The 17,300-nt window shown below is 42.7% G+C and overlaps 1 protein-coding gene across 3 annotated transcripts in view; it reads left to right on the forward strand.

Annotated features, from left to right (window-relative positions):
* The window catches only part of ankrd11 (ankyrin repeat domain 11), a 94,513-nt gene extending 78,464 nt beyond the window's left edge, over window positions 1-16,049 (forward strand). For all 3 annotated transcript variants that reach the window (XM_083692866.1, XM_083692867.1, XM_083692868.1), the window contains 9 exons: window positions 935-1,135; window positions 1,489-1,631; window positions 1,752-1,899; window positions 3,151-7,663; window positions 8,071-10,744; window positions 10,956-11,054; window positions 11,377-11,520; window positions 11,678-11,770; window positions 11,889-16,049. In XM_083692866.1, coding sequence (XP_083548992.1) covers window positions 935-1,135; window positions 1,489-1,631; window positions 1,752-1,899; window positions 3,151-7,663; window positions 8,071-10,744; window positions 10,956-11,054; window positions 11,377-11,520; window positions 11,678-11,770; window positions 11,889-12,074 — 8,201 coding nt within the window. In that variant the 3' untranslated portion in view covers window positions 12,075-16,049. The remainder of the gene's footprint in view (window positions 1-934; window positions 1,136-1,488; window positions 1,632-1,751; window positions 1,900-3,150; window positions 7,664-8,070; window positions 10,745-10,955; window positions 11,055-11,376; window positions 11,521-11,677; window positions 11,771-11,888) is intronic.
* Window positions 16,050-17,300: the final 1,251 nt, after the last annotated feature.

The raw sequence follows: 17,300 nt of genomic DNA on the forward strand, positions 1-17,300 counted from the left end.
CGTGTTTGTCATGGATGCCACGTCTCTGGGGGTTCAGTTGGTTGGGGGTTGCTGTGTCCCTGGTGCGAGCTGTCCCAGACACACACTCGTGCCATGCTTCATTAAAGAACAGACCGCACTGCTTAATTAGAATTCAATTATACAAGATAACCCTCATCAATTCCCATTACTGCAGTAAAATGGACTTCCACTGTCTCAATCCACTGTTAGGTCTAGTTGTAAGGAATTTCGGTTCTACTAACTTTTTAACATGACATTCCTATATTGTAGTTGCAGTGCTTTGCTTTGGAACGTTGCATTGGACTACTAGGGAAATGAAAGTTGTTTCCCTCAAATTGTGTGTGGACTCTATGCCAAACCACAGAATATCTTTAGCTGAGGCCTTTTGTTTATTTCATATAGCAGATCTACTCTCTGCTGTTAGATTAGTTGGATTTGGATTTCCGCTTCAAGTGTTCTGTACTTAATAGTTTTGTCTTAAAAAAAAACCTAAAAAAAACAACTAACTCTGGCTCAGATCTCATATTGCATTAGTCACTACTACATTGTGCCTTTGTAGGTCATGTGTTTTGATGTTATTTTTGATGTACCATTTAGTGGGGGTACTAGTGCTAAAAACATCCCCGTTTGAGTTTGTGACTCAAGTGCAGAACATGGAATAAATAGCGTTCAGGATCATGCTCCGCAAACTCAATAATGTAAATGTGATTACGGGTTTGGTTTAATCTACTAAATGTGATGAAATGAGCTCAAGCTAAATTAGTTTGAAAGTATTCTGCTGCTTAAGTCTGGAGCAAGAGTGCCACCTACAGGTGGACATAAGGGACTAGTTATTTGTTATGAAATGTTTTGCCGCGTCATATTTCATTCTTAATTGTATTATTCAAATATGTCTTAATATTTTTGCTTCAAAATAATTTTCCTTGCCTTGTAGACTCAACACCAAAGCATCAGTCACAGTCAAGTCTGGGTCAAAAGGGAACGCCAAACTCCGCATCTAAAACCAAAGACAAAGTGAATAAGCGAAACGAGAGGGGTGAGACGCGGCTGCACCGGGCAGCCATCCGCGGAGAGGCACGTCGCATCAAGGAGCTGATCAGCGAAGGAGCTGATGTGAATGTAAAAGACTTTGCAGGTGAGAAGCTGCCAATGCAGTCTGGTAATCTTCCTCTCTCATGCTCACCCCGTTGGTTACTGTCCTATTACTTCCTCTTATCAAGTTTTTGTTGTATTGTTTGTCTATTTTTTATAATTATTTTTGTATCTAAAATGCTGAATATGATTATGCTCCAACTATGAATGTTGTGAACTGCAAGAGTCGCCAACAAATGTGGTCGTAGTAACTGATGTCAGTTGAATAAACCGTAAACCTCATTATCCTAACATTAACATCATGATGTTTATCAATCACGCTATGATCAGTTGTTCAGAGCCTTTCAAAAACAAACTTTGAGGCCCTGTTTTAACCTTGTTTTTTTATTTTGACAGGCTGGACTGCATTGCATGAAGCATGCAACAGGGGCTACTACGATGTGGCCAAGCAGCTGCTGGCAGCCGGTGCAGAGGTCAACACCAAGGGCCTGGATGATGACACCCCTCTACATGACGCATCAAACAATGGCCACTTCAAGGTAGCCTGAGCTTGTAATTTGGCATGTAGGTCCAGATAACCAACGATTGTTTGGTGTTGGAGACTAGTGTTTAGTTTGATGGATAATAGCTAAAATGTGGTGATTTTGCTTGCTTTGTAGGTGGTCAAGTTGCTTTTAAGGTATGGAGGGGACCCTTGTCAGAGCAACAGAAGGGGTGAAACACCGTTAAAGGTTGCCAACTCCCCTACAATGCTGAATCTGTTGCTGGGAAAAGGCACTTACACCTCAAGTGAAGAGAGTTCATCAGGTATGTATCATAATAATCTATAGCTTTTGGTCCCACTTGGCAATAAGTCTCCCATAATCAAAGTATATACATTGTATTGCCACGTAGTACTTACATTTGTTGTGCCTGTTTGATTTGCATTTCAAATTACAACTGAGTTCAAGGCACCATGTATAGGAATTTGCCCTCTTTTGACTGCAAGGGGGAATTGTCTCCCTCCCTTCGCTTAATGCAAACAACTGAAACAATGAATTTGTTAATTTTCTCGATTTTATACAGCAAATTTCTTACATGACCTTGAAACTAGCAACGGATTTTTGTGGTTGAAAATGCAGACGTAGTTTGGGAATGTACACACAAACACGGAAATGAGCCAGCCAGTGGAGACACCTGAAACGACACTTCACATGAAATAAGTGCTTTATCAGCAGCTGTGCATTCATATGGTGACAGAAAACCCTGTCTCACACAGCCTACACCGTATATCTCCCTAAACTATCCCACCAGCTCTGTGTTTGCCACTGAGGGTGAGGGTGCACACTACTCGGTCACATGACAGCTACACAATACAAACTTCTCCTACTAAACCCAAAGTTACAAACATATCCCCTTATTCCCCAAACAAAACAAGACAAGGCTGTAATATCAAATAGGAGTTGTATGAAGAAAAATCACCACCATACATTACACCTCCATACTTTTTTGCACACGAAGGCTGCAATTGCGTCTGCTTCCACCACAGTCTGCACTCATTAATCCCATGCAGTAGCTAGCCAATGAGCCACACACAAAGTTGCAGGTAAAACACCCGCAGCAAGTGTCCCAGAAGCGTCCCTAACATTTAGGAAGAGCAAATTCAGGCATGAGGGTAGAGTCTTGTCAGGGGCACGCACTGTCACAGGCAGTGGAACCTAACTCTCACCCATAAGTAATGGTTCAGCCCGGTTATTTAGTAATATTTTCAAGGGAAAAAAGCTACATACGCCACTTTAAATTAGTAATCTAACACTATAATTTTAGGGTTAGATGTTCAAATGTCTATGGTTAGATGTCATACAAAATACACAAACCACAATACCAACAGTATTACAGTTTTAAGTACTATTAAACTATTTGTACACTGTAATTACACCCACTACCTACGATACTTTTATGTAACTACCATGTAAATACTTAGATTTTTGGACAATTATTGTGAAGTTAGATATACTTAACACAGTGAATGTGACACATCTTTGCTTTGGTTGACTTTGATTTGTTTTATCTCCTCAGAATCCTCAGAGGAGGAAGATGCCCCATCATTTGCCCCATCCAGCTCTGTTGACGGCAATAACACAGACTCAGAGTTTGAGAAGGGTCTAAAGCTGAAAGGGAAGAACCCGGACACACCCAAATCCACAGCTACACCCGTCAAGGACGAGTACGAGTTCGACGAGGATGACGAGGAAGAGCGCGTCCCTCCGGTGGACGACAAGCACTTGCTCAAGAAAGAGTTCCGCAAGGAACCTGTCAGCAAGGCAGCCAGCTTAATCACAACACCCAAGATGGAGGTTAAAACTTATTCCAAAAGCAACTCGCTCACACCAAAGAAGACTGTGCGTCGGATCCTCTCCGACAGCAACAGCTCAGATGAGGATGATAGGACATTGTGTTTCACACCTACGCCCACGCCACGGCAACCAGCGGCACCAACCAATACTAAGACCCGGGACTCTGCTTCACTGAGCTCTAAACAGCAGAAAGAGAAGAATAAAATTAAAAAGAAGCGGAAGAAGGAAACTAAAAATAATGTCAGCAAGGAGGTCCGGTTTGGCAAAGCTAATGACAAATTCTGCACTTCTGACTCCGAGTGTGGGGACATGGAGAGTGAGGATGATAAAGTTTCCATGCAGAGCTCAAATTGTTTAAAAGACTCCTCTCTAAAGGAAGCATCTGTATTCAGTGCTCTCTCAGCCTCGTCCTCCTCTTCTTCTCATGGGAGCATGACCTCCCAGAAACTGACACCATCACTGGCAGAGCAGCACCCAAAGCAGTGGAGGACAGATGGCTGGAAGACTGTGTCATCTCCTGTATGGTCAGACGTAAGCTCTCTCTCTGACTCTGTTAGAACTAGGCTCTCCAGTGAGTCAGATTACTCCTCTGCAGACTCAAGTGTTGAGTCAGTTAAACAGGTGAAAAAGAAAGCACAGGAGAGCAGAAAGAAAAACAATGTGCACAGCAATGCACAAGACAAAAAGAACTCTGACTTTTACAAGAACTCCAATACAGACAGTACAGTGTCCAAAACGGATAAAGATGGCAAGGTGTTGAAAAAGCATAAAGTGAAACACAAGCACAAAAACAAAGAGAAGGAAAAGGAGAAGGCTCCCAGTCTAGTGCTCAATCAAGACATGAATGAAAAATTTGTCAAAAGCTTTTCATTTGACTTTGATGATTCAAGGCAAAAGTCGCTCATTGTTGAAACTGAGTCCCCAGCTGAAAGCAAGGTCAAGATATCTAAACATGAAAAAGACCATTCAAAAAAGGAGGACAGGTTGTCAAAGGGCAAATCTGAGGAGAAGGACTGGTCTTCTGGAAAAGAAGTGCAAAGAACTGCTAAAGAGGAGAAATCAAAGAAAACAAAAGAGTCCATTAAAGAGAAGCCCAGCAAGGATGAGAGGGAAAAGCCCTTAAAAGCTGAGAGAGAGAGGAGCCTTAAAGAAAAAGAGAAGCCTAAGGAGGAAAAACTCAAGACCCATAAAGAGGAGAAAAAGAAGAAGTCCAAGGAGAAGTCCTCTAAGGCTGACAGGAAGAGTGAGCAAAAAGAAGAAAAACATCTCAAGGTGGATAAGGAGAAAAACATGAGGGATGAGAGAGAGAAATCTAAGAAAGAAAAGGTGCAGAAAGAAGAGCCTGATTATGAAGGCTATGATGTCAATAACCGTTGCTTGAACCTGGAAGACACCAAACTCAGTGCCTCAGACGACCACCACGACCGATGGGCATCAGACCTTTCCTCTGACTCCTCCCTCTATGGAGAGGACAGTTGGGATGCACCTGTGAAGGAGTACAAAGAATATAAGGCAAACAACGCTGTGAAACTGGTTGTTGAGACTGTAAAAGAAGAGGGCAGAGATCGGAGGAAGGAAAACAAAGTCAAAGACAAGAAATCCGATCATAATGACAAGCGGTCAGACAAAGAGGCCCCCTCCAAGAAGAAAGAGAAAGACTCCTCTGAAAAAACGAGTGACAAGAAAAAGGATTGGACAGAGAAACAGAAACTCAACTCCAGCCACTCTGTAGAAAAGGAGAAAAAGCGGAAGGAATCTGCAGATACCATCAAAGAGAAGAAAGAGAAGGACTGCATGGACAGCAGTAGAGACCGCAAAGATTCCTTTGAGTTCACTAAAGAAAGAAAGGACTCGAAAATTAAACAGGAATCCATACGAGATGATTATGGGAATGACACCGCCTTTAAGGAAAGTGAAACCATTAGCAAATCATCTGAAATTAGGGAAAGGAACCACTCTGGAAAAGAGAAAGAGAGGAAGGGAGATGTAGTTGAGAAGAGAGAAAAATCAAAAGCTGACAAACACAAGGAGAAGCCTAAAGACAGGGGCCTAGACCAGGATAAGGATAAATCTGAAAAGAGCTCAATAGAGAAAGCTGTGAAGGATAAAGACACAGACCGAGGCTCCAAAGACAAGAAGGAGGGAGCAAAAGACAAACACAAGGACTTGCACAGCAAAGAGAAGGACAGGAAGATGTCTTCAGAACAGACCAAGGACAAGAAGGAAAAGGCCTCACAGGACAAGCATGCTGACCGGGATAAAGATTTCCTTGAGGTTAAGAAGGAGGAGAAAAAACCTGAGAAAGCCAGAGAGAAAACTTGGTATAAAATCGCAGACATTTTCACAGATGAAAGTGAGGATGAAGAAGACAATTACAATGGGGGCGTGGCCAAGTTAAGTGATTCGCTTGGATTGTCTGACCCTCACCGGAAAGACTGCACACCAGATAGGGATGAGCTGGAACACTTCCAAACTGAAAAACCCAGAAAATATTCTGCTGAGGCCAAACATACAACAGAAAAACAGAAAGAAAAAGACCATAAAGAGAGGAAGAAAGAGAAGGCCACATTTGATACAGGGAAAGAGAGGAAGGGCTCCCTAGAGAAACACAACAAAGATAAAAAAGAGAAAGATTCTGTGGATGCCAAACACAAGGAACGCAAAGACAGAATGTCTGTGGACTCAAACCAAGAGAAGAAAAACAAGCTGAAGCTGTTGGACAAGCGGGATACAAGTGAAGAGAAGACCAAAAGCAAATATAAGGATAAGCAAGATCATGTGAAGGATAGGAAACCCTCAAAGGGGAGTGGGGAAAATGAAAAGTCCCTTCTTGAGAAGTTGGAAGAAGAGGCAATGAACGACTACAAGGATGACTCGAATGATAAGAACAGCGAGATATCCTCAGACAGCTTTACTGATCGGGGTCATGAGCCAGTGCTCAGCAGCTACTACGATTCATCCAACATTAGCCTACCAGACATCTCTGAGGAGAGACGAGATTCCCTCTCCATATCCAATCCCCAAGACAAGTTCAGAGAGAAAGAGCGGCACCGACATTCGTCTTCGTCATCTTCCAAAAAGAGTCATGACAAGGAAAAGGAAAAAGTCAAAAAGGAAAAAACTGACAAACGTGACAAGACTGAGGAAATCCGAGAATCCTATGTACGTAGAGAAAGTCTGCCCTTTGAGAAGGAGCCTATGCCTTTAGAGGCTGACCCTTACACATTTCCATATGGATCTAAGGCTGATGAAGATGACTTTGATAAGACCTTGGAGTTTGAAAAAGAAATGTCTAAAAAAGCTGATAAAGACAAAGCGAGTAGCGTCATCAATGACAAGATCAAGGACAAAAAGAAGAAAGAGAAACATAAGGAGAAAATCAAAGAGGAGAAACACAAGTATGTAGATGGCTTTGGATCATTGAAACACGCCAAGGAGGATATGAAATCTGGATTGAAAGAGAGCCCTCAAATTACTAATTTGAAGGAAAGGTCAAAAGAAGAAAGTCCTAAATTTGACGTGAAAAAAGATAGAAACCGAGAAATTTTGGACAAAGACAGTAGGGCAGACCATGTGAAGTCCAAGGTTAAAGAGGAGAATGAAAAACTCAATCAATCCAAAGATATAGCTCGGAAAGACAGCCGCCCACGTGAAAAGCTGCTGGTGGATGGTGATCTCAGATTAACAAGTTTTGGGCAAATGTTGAGTTTGAAAGACCAGGAGATTGAAGAGCGCCATAAGAGGCATAAGGAAAGGATGAAACAGATGGAGAAACTGAGACACAGATCAGGGGATCCCAAACTGAAAGATAAAACCAAGTCCATTGAGGAAGTACGAAAAATTCGTAATGAACCATCATCAAAAAAATCTAACAGTTTAGAAACTCTATTAAAAGAGAAGAAGCTCAAAGATGTTGGTCTTCCAGCCCAAATGATGTCTCCTGAAAGAAAATCCCAACCTATTGATGGTCAGAATTCCAAAGACTGGCTTGCAGGACATCAGATGAAGGAGAATCTCCCTGCCTCACCAAGGCCTGATCAGAACAGACCAACAGGTGTTCCCACGCCCACATCTGTGATCTCCTGTCCCAGTTATGAGGAAGTCATGCAAACGCCACGGACGCCATCCTGCAGTGCTGAGGACTACCCTGACATCATGTTTGATGGGTTAGATTGCCAGAACTCATCAGCCATGACCATGTCAATGAATGCCTGTTCCCCATCCTTCTTTGATAGGTAATCTTTTCTTTTTACTTTATTAGTTGTTCAACTGATATGATACAAAGATAATGCTAATATTCAGGCTCTTTTCAAATACAAAATGTTAATCTTTTCTGGATGTATAGACAAGTAAGTAAGACATTATAACCCTGTGACTGCATAGTTTTTACCAAATATCTTGTTCAATTGTAAAGAGGGAATATAAAAGGTTGTTGTTATTTTCACTTAAGTTCATTTTTACTTATTATGTTCATGGTTCTTGACTATACATTACCCAAATACAGCATATTTTATGATATTCATGTCAGATTTTATGCAAGTATTTTTCCTGTCAATTCAAACCTTTGACTGGATATGTGTCTATTTGCCTGACATGTTTTGCTAACTGTTTCTTCCATCTCTTTCTCTTCCATTTTTGACAGGTATTCCAACTCCTCACACAGCTTCCAAGAGGGCACCTGTGTGACTCCTGCTAAGAATCTCCAGCTCCCCCTTGTCAGTCGATCAGCTTTATCTGAGGTTAGAAGGCCTCTGGAAGAGGAGTTCAAAACTGAAGCAGACAAATTTCTCCGACAACAAAGTGTGCCGACAGTTTCTGAATTTGACTCGTCAGCCTCCCACCCTCCGGAGGACAAGCCAGCATCACTGGAGAGACTGGACTGTCTGTCTCCTCCCTACTTTTCTCCTATTGGGATGCTGTCTCCCAGGCTGGAGCCTGCCCATCCTGCACCAGACGAGGCCATCACAGCCATGGTTGGCACTGAGAGCAGTGAACACCTCCCTGAGAGTGTCTACAGTAACTTCCTAATGAAGCCTTCAACACCTATCCACAGACCTGATCCCCAGGAACCCTGTCTAGACATCGCTGCTCCACCAACCCCTGCGCCTGCTGCCCTGCCTCCCTTGGACATTGATGACCTCTCAGAGCCGCATCAAAGTGAGCCTAGCCTCATCCCCTCTGACCCAGTCAGTGGCAGTGAGTATCTGCCCCCTGTTGTTGAGGAACAAGACGATGAGGAGGAGGAGGAAGAGGAAGAAGAAGAAGAAGAAGAGGAGGAGGAGGAGGAGGAAGAAGAAGAAGAGGAGGAGGAAGAGGAAGAGGAGGAGGAGGAGGGTGTTCTAGAGGAGGCAACAGATGGCGATCATCATGCAGCTGAGGAGACGGAACAGACAAGGGCCGACTGCTCGTTCTCTCCGAGGGTTGAGGAGCCTTTGAGGAAGATCTGGGCTGAATCTCCAGATAGGAGAGCCACAGAGGTGCATCAACTGACTCCCACACATCCACCACCAAATCTTGTGGAGAACTCCTGTGACCATAGCATGAGCTGGAACTCTGAGATGCTCTTAAAATCTCCTCAAAGGACCTATGGGGAAATTGAGGCAGCAGTCTCCAAGATCACCAGTCCCTTCTCCCACTCAGATGGAGATATGCAGCACATCACGACCATACCTGGCCATCCATCTGTCACCCCTCCATACGCCTCTTACTCCAGGTCCTATGTACCTGACACTGACTTTGATGAGCAGAAAGAGGCTGTGGAGGATATTCCATCTCCAGAAAGACCTGAGACAACACTCTTGGAACCAGAGGCTAACTACATGGCCACCTCATCCTCCACAAGGTTAGAATCCTTTTTCACAGACTGCAAACCCAACCTGGAGGATAGCCATCAGATGGACTCAGAACCTCCATGTGTGGGGCAGGAAAACAGACAAACTTCTCATGGTTTTCCAGCTGAGAGCCACATTGCACCATCCGTGGAACATGAGCCAGTGGTGCCCTGGGCAAACCCCTTTTCAGCTGCAGTAGATGAGTTGGATGATCTGGGTCCCTTCTCTCTACCAGACCTGCCTCTGCCAGACAAGGAGATGCAGGAGCCTGAGGTCAGAGATGTGGAGCCAGCTGAACACAAGCCGCCACCTGCTCACTTAAAGCCCCCCACAGTTGAATCAATAGAGGACCCAGACCTTATGGAGGTTGATCTGCATAGTCTAGCCAAGGCACCATGCCCCGCTTCCATTTTACCACCCAATGAATCTGTGCAGGATTTGGTTGTACCCTCACCGCATCACAACTTCCAAACAGAGCTTGAGCCGGAGCCTCAGATCCTAGACGATGACTCTATGAAACAGCAGGTTGTAGAAAACCGGGCCACTTATGAGGGGATGGAGGAGACTGATGGAAACATGATGTTCTCAGCTGTTGATTCAGACACTAGTCAGCATCACAGGCAGATGTCAGTGACCGACTCTCTACCACTGGCCATTGCACCATGTGTAGATTCCTTGTCAACCAGTAAACCAGACCAAAGTGGACAAATATCAGAACCCACAGTTGGACCATCATGCAGTCCAGTCCCCTCAGTGCCAGTCGCGGTCACCATTTCTAGCACAGTCCATGTGTCAGAAGTTCTTGAGACATCAAAACTGACAGTCACTCTGACAGCAATGCCTACTGACATTCCCAAGAAGGTAGAGGAGATCCCACAGAGGATGACCCGCAACAGGGCCCAGATGCTGGCCAATCAGAGTAAGCAGAATACCCCCTCCACTATCCCTACTAGCGTGATGCCTCCATCTGCCCCTACACCAGTCGCCACGGGTATGGCTGTGACCACCCCCAATACCACCTTCTCCACCGCCTCTGTGGCTGTGGAGAAAGAAAAGGAGCCTGTTACTATCTCCACCGCTCCAAGCGCCACTCTGGTGGCACCCGTAGTAGTCACCAAGAGTAAGGGACGGCCGGTAGAGGAAGAGGACTCCCAGGCTCAGCATCCACGCAAGCGGAAGTTCCAAAAGTCTGGCCAAGTCCAGGTGCAGCTGGTCAACACGGCCATGCAGCAGACCCGGGAGATGATCCAACAAACACTGGCGGTCATTGTTAATGCCATCAAACTGGATGACATCGAGCCCTACCACAGCGACCGCTCCAACCCGTACTTCGAGTACCTTCAGATTCGTAAGAAGATTGAGGAGAAGAGGAAGATACTCTGCTACATCACGCCGCAGGCCCCTCAGTGCTACGCTGAGTATGTGACCTACACCGGCTCCTACCTGCTGGATGGCAAGCCCCTCAGCAAGCTTCACATCCCAGTGGTTAGTATGCTCCCCCTCTCTTTATGTTCTGCCATGCATTCATGTTTTTTTCCCTAGCTTTTATTGCCTTACAATTGCCATTAAAATGATAATGTAATTTTAATAGAAATAATGAATACATATTTGTCTGCACATTAAATGCAGCTCAAACTTGGCTGCAAAGGATAGATCGGTGATATAACCTAAACTAATGATCGGCCTTGTTTCTCAGATTGCGCCACCTCCATCATTATCAGAGCCCCTCAAGGAACTCTTCAGACAGCAGGAAGCCGTGAGGGGGAAGCTGAGACTGCAGCACAGCATAGAACGGGTAAGCACAGGGTGCCACTGCCCTCCCCAATATCTAGACAGCTCTCTTCTTGTCTCCCATCTTATGTAACACTCAGAGTTCTTTGAACGCCTCTTTGATGAATGATCAAAGCTGCTGTGTAATAGAAATGCAACTGCAATATGCATTTCTCCAACCAAGAAGTCACACTGTAGTTTAATCAAAACTACAGCTCATCTCATTTTTTGATGAAAGGTCTGATGTTAATTTCTATGGAACTTTCATAATGCTGATAGCTTTTGAGTCAAGACATGTCACAGTCTCTCCCCCCACCTCACTGTATTTCTTTCTCCTCTCTTTTCAGGAAAAGCTGATTGTATCATGTGAGCAGGAAGTATTGCGGGTCCACTGCAGAGCGGCAAGGACGATAGCCAATCAGGCAGTCCCATTCAGCGCTTGCACCATGCTGCTGGACTCGGAGGTGTACAACATGCCATCAGAGAGTCAGGTGGGTGTACAGTGGCATCAGAGAATAGACAATTGACATAGGAGTTGTAAACAAATAAATTTAAAATTTAAAATTGGTCAACAATTACTTTTAACATTTTAACTTAAATTCTGGCATGTACCTGTGTAACAAGTTATATTGTCATCTGTATCCTCAGGGTGACGAGAACAAGTCAGTAAGAGATCGCTTCAACGCTCGCCAGTTTATCTCCTGGATACAGGATGTGGATGACAAGTATGACCGCATGAAGGTAAATTGAAGGCTAAATCACACTTTTTAGTGCACATTGGCAGTTGATTTGCTGGGTGTCTACGTCAAGTTTATTCCCCCTTACTCATAATGGTTTCTATCTCTCTCCTTCCACACAGACGTGTCTGCTGATGCGACAACAGCATGAGGCAGCAGCGCTGAACGCAGTGCAGAGGATGGAGTGGCAACTCAAGGTGCAGGAGCTGGACCCTGCCGTACACAAGTCGCTGTGCGTCAATGAGGTCCCTTCCTTCTACGTGCCAATGGTCGACGTAAACGATGACTTTGTACTGTTGCCCGCGTGACAGAAACACACACTCGTTCACCGAGTTAGAGGTCAAGCGTCATCACTTTTCAAAGAGACATTAAACAGATCGTATGGTAAGGGCTAGCCGGTTTGAAGAGGAATTTCCTTTCTTGGAGGACTAAAACCTATATATTATATAGAAAAAAAGTAAAAGAAAAAAAAACCTTGCTAATGATTCCCTTCCATGAGAGGACAAAGCATCTTTTTACCGGGGAAAAATAACACAACTTGCACTTTCATCCTTCAAGTTTTTATGCTTTTGTTGTTCAGAATATGAAAAAGCAAAATGGCTTTGCTTTGAAGCTCCCACACCCCCTTTGGTTGATGTTAGGGGAGGATAGAGATATTTTTCAGCATATTTTTGGGTCCCCGTAAATGAACCAACAAAGGATCGCTGGAGAAGAGCTCTCGCATGTGGATCATGCCCTGGTTGGAGGAGCCACCAGCTGCAGCGGACACAGAGCTCCAGGTGAGCCTGGAGGAGCAACGCCTAACAAGGGGCGTGTGCTTGCCGTGGTGCAAGATGGGACCTTCAGCCTCTGTGGGACCTTCAGCCTCTCCCTCTTGAAAGGACAGGAAGGCCTGTGTGGACGAAATCGAACTGCTTGGAGACCATAAGGGCCCACTCAGTCAGAGAGCAGCCGTCCCCTACTGTCCACACCACACCAACCAACACCGTGATGGTGCAGTCGACCCGGTAGGACCAGCAAGCCTACACAAGAGCAGAGTACATCTAAGGGTCATTAGCATGGGTCAGGGCTCAGTGCCGGAGGGGAAGAGACAGTACCTTCAGCCTCATGGCATGAGCAGAGAGGTTTGAGTCAGAGCACTGGGGACACACTGGAATGTCTCCCATCGGCGAGCCTAATCACCTGGCTCAGCCTCTGATGCTCAGCCTCACCAGGTGGAAGGCACCCTGTGAATGACTGCAAAAAGGAAAAACACACAGGACAAAAGAATTACACAAGAATGTTGCGATTCAAAGATTCAAGACTTAAGAGAGAGAGGAGAGTATTCTTCTTTTTGTCTATTTCTTTACTTGGGCATTTCATTGTTTCTGAGGAAGTGACTTGAAACACTACAGAGCCAATATTAGTTTAATGGGAAAAAAAGAAAACTGAAAAAAAAATGGTATTCCGTAAATTATGTACAGTTTTTATATTCGTTAACCAATGTATTCTCGCTGCCTTCTAGATAATTTATTTTGCCACACATTACTGCACAGTTGTAAATAACTTATGTACTGTAACATCACTCAGTTAAGTGTAAAAAAATAAATGAATAAAAATTATCTTTGTATGTACAGTTCACTTTCGGGCAGCACTTTCCCCCTCATACTCATGGGCCAAAATGTGTACACGTCAGTATTTTAAAGACCCCAGTGCACAGTTAATGTTCCCATCTAGAGTCTGTCCACGGATGGCCAAAACAAGTCACCTGGGTTGTCACCAGAACACACATAGATAGTGAAGAAACCCCTCCACATGACCAGTGCCCAAACACAGAGCCACAACCATAATCCTCAGATGTAGCAGAATGGTTATTGAGTTATTTAAACAATAGAAGAGGTATATTAATCATTGCTTTATTAGACAATTATATTAAAAATAAAATGAAAAAAATGAAACCAAGAAAATGCCTTTTTACAGTGAATATTTTAATTTACTCATGTTGGGCAAGTCAAACAAGGATACATCTAGATTGGTGAAGAAAGAAATGCTATTAACAAGCAAAACCATCACATACTTTTATAACAATTTCAGATGGGATTTTATTTAGTTTTTTTTCCCTTTTTGTCTTTAATCTACCGGTACATGAATTGTACTATAGTTGTATCTGTGGGCCTTTGATCATCATAATTATGTTCGTGTCTGAAACCCACAAGAATAGGGATCTGATAGTAGGCATCAAATACAGGTTAAGGTACAGGTTAAGAGCTTGCTGGCCATATTTGAATTTTTTTTTTTTTTAGCTCTTTGGTGTAAAGGCTCTAACAAATAGACTGCAGACATGCTTAGAAAATGTCCAATTATCTTTTAGAAATACTTTTCACCAACAAGAGAGGCCTCATTCCATAATGTTTTAAAATGTATTCTTGTTTTTTTAAATTTTATTCAGGAATTATATCTCCCAAGACCCCTCTTTTTTGTCTGGCTTTAAACAGACAGTGAAGTTGACAGTATGAGGTGCAGCTCTTTGTACACTCAAACGATAGCACCAAAGATGAGTCTTTCTTGGTGTAGAATACAGAAATTGTTTCTTGATTTCAAGAGCCTGATTTAGCAAGTCTTATGCCCATGAACAAAATTGCTGTTTTAATTTGTGTTTTAATTAGATTGTTTTTTAGAATTTAAAGAACTCAGAAATCCCAGCTATGACCAATCCTTCAATTGCCAGTCATAATTCATATAGACCTAACATCATTTAGTGGACATTAATAACATGAAGGTCCATTTCAGCTTAAATGTACCCATTCTTAAATTGATGGTTGAAGGTGTTAGAACTTGTCAGGGATTTCTGGGTGTTTTGATTTCCTATATTTGATCTCATACTCTGTTGTGTGGTGTTTGCCATGCTCACTTGTGTTAAGGTGTACATGTAAGGCCCAGACAGACAAATATTACACTGTTCTCCTCAACATCATGAACCAAAAAGCAGACGGCATTTATTTAACTCATACTCAAAAGGGGGAAGAATGGTGCAGAAGTGATGGTTAAGCAGTTTTCCTTTTTATCCCATTGGAGCATTGAATTGTGATGACTAGACTATATATTGTTTATTTTATTTTATTTTTTAGCAGGTCCTTTTTTTTTTTTTTTTTTTTTTTAATAAATATACTTTTCTGACCTACCACTTAGGCTGCTTGTCAGTGTGAGAGCTGCTCGTTCATCATAATGGCAATATTAAGTGAAACGGTGTGAAGTTAACACACTTTCAACATAGTATGATATGTCTAGTCAAGTGCAATGGTTGTTGCTAGTCCAGTGTACAGGCAGTTATATAGTCCTGGACATTTTGAAAGACACAAACTAATTTCATAGCACAGGTAGTCACACAGGGGTTAGGCTTATGTATACTTCAGAATTTTGATTTAAGCCCTCGTCTTTGTTTTGGATTAGATTTTTCTTGCTCTTTTTTTTGGGAGGGGGGGGGGGTTGTCAACATGATTCTTGTGTGTTTTAGATCCGTATATGTAGTGTTGGATGTTGTCTTGGATTTTTTTGTTTTGTTTATGAAACAAACACCAGTGGCATGTCAATCACTTTGCTTATGAGCAGAATGTATACCGTTACTATGCCCCTCACTATTGTTTACAAGACATCAAGTGTTTCAGTTTCGCATGCGCCTCTTACCTTTACGGTTTGAGCCCTGCCTTTTTTATTTTTTCATTATTGAACCACAAAGGCTTGAAATTGTGATGGCTAGTTACAGAGGGGATTGTCAGTGATACCCATCGTTTTGGACAGTTAGGTGATGTTGTACATGCCTGCAGAAGACTTTCATTGCACAGAGCAATAGATTCAACGATATATATTGCAATTCTTCAACTGTTTCAACTTTTTTTGGGGGGGGGGGGGTTAAGACAACATCCCCTATTGTTTTAGTCCAGAAACCTGTCTCATTCACTGTATGTCCAATTACTTTCTCCAACACACACCAGTGAAGGGCCACCTGAATTAGTCAATTTAAGACAATTTTGTCTCATCCCCATCCCTCCAGTAAAGCACTTGACCATGACTTAGATCACCCTTTGACCTCTCCTCAGTCTGCAACACGTTACCTCTTCTATTTCACAAATTCAGTCCGTTCATGTACATTTTTTGTCCACATAAAAACTGCTATTATACATGATAAAATCATGATTTCAAGCCTTTTTCTAGTTTTCTTTTCTTGTTTATTATTATACCGGACAGTAGCTGTTTCTTTTTAGAATGGAAAATGACTAATAAAGCATGGAGAACTACTCTTTAAATGGTGAGAAATAACCTATTTATTATCTTTCTGACACCTGTGGTATGTTTGAGTTGGAGGTCTCCGCTGTGTAAATTTTCCTCTTGTAATGCGTTAGAGACATTGTACATAGCTGTAAATAAATCTCCCAGGACGTTTTGCACCCTCCTCTTTGTACTAGTCTAAACTTGCGTAGAATGTGGGGTTCTAACAGCAACGAGACGGTGCGCTCGCTGCAGGTGATGTAACAATGTAACTTTTTTTATTTGTACAATGTAGTTGAATTGTGTACATATTGTTGGAGCAGCTATGGGGGGAGGGGGGTTGTTGATGCTATTGTCAGTGCTGTAAAAGATCCAGTACTTTCACCTCTAGCTGTGTTGATTTCCTGCAAAAACAAAAGCGAGAAACTAAAAATGAAAAAAGACTTAACTGATAAGTAAAAATTCTAAATTGTTATTTTCTACAGTTGCATGTACAGAGAGCGCGAGAACTGCTGTTGTTCCTCAGAGATTATGTTCGTAAATAAAAATTTGAAATATTTCCCATGGTTTCTATTTTTCCTTCTTGCTTGCTGTCCTTGTACACAGTGTAAGATGCCTTGTCACACTGCTTGAGTTTAGAGGGGAGAGACCAGGGATGTCAAAGAAACGGAACGGAACAGACCCGTCAGATGACACAATCAGGCTTGCGGGTGATTTGCAAAAACATATTATTTTTAATTTTAAGGGATAGATCAGCTTTGAAATGGCATGATAACAATTAAGTTCTATCAGAAAGCATCGGGTTTTTTTTATTTAATTGTTTTAAACCCTTCCACCCCCCCCTCCCTTGATTGGAGGACATCAAAAAATAAAAAGTTTACAGCTATTTCTTGTACTTTGTAAGGTACATGTAATATAAACAAATTATATCTGTCTACAGTTTAGATTATTATTGCTTGTAATGGACTTAGAAGTATATTGGGTAATTCATTATATTTTAAGTTCCAACCTTCAGATGCGCACAGATGAACCCATCTTGAAAATGAGGTATTAGTCTGAGTTTGATTAGGCTACTGTAATATTGAGTATTGTAATAATATGATACGCCAGTACACATCAGTGGACAAATGTGTTTTGTTTTTTTCTGGACTGCTTGATGTCGCATTTGGTCCAATGTGGCCTGCAACCAAACTAAGTTTGACACCCCTGAGATAGACACTATAAAATAGGCCTACACAGACAGAAGCTGTTTTAGAACTGCACTACTAACCTCGTCCCCAGGGCCCAGT

This window comes from Argentina silus (genome assembly GCF_951799395.1).
Source record: "Argentina silus genome assembly, chromosome: 2".
Taxonomy (NCBI): Eukaryota; Metazoa; Chordata; class Actinopteri; order Argentiniformes; family Argentinidae; genus Argentina; species Argentina silus.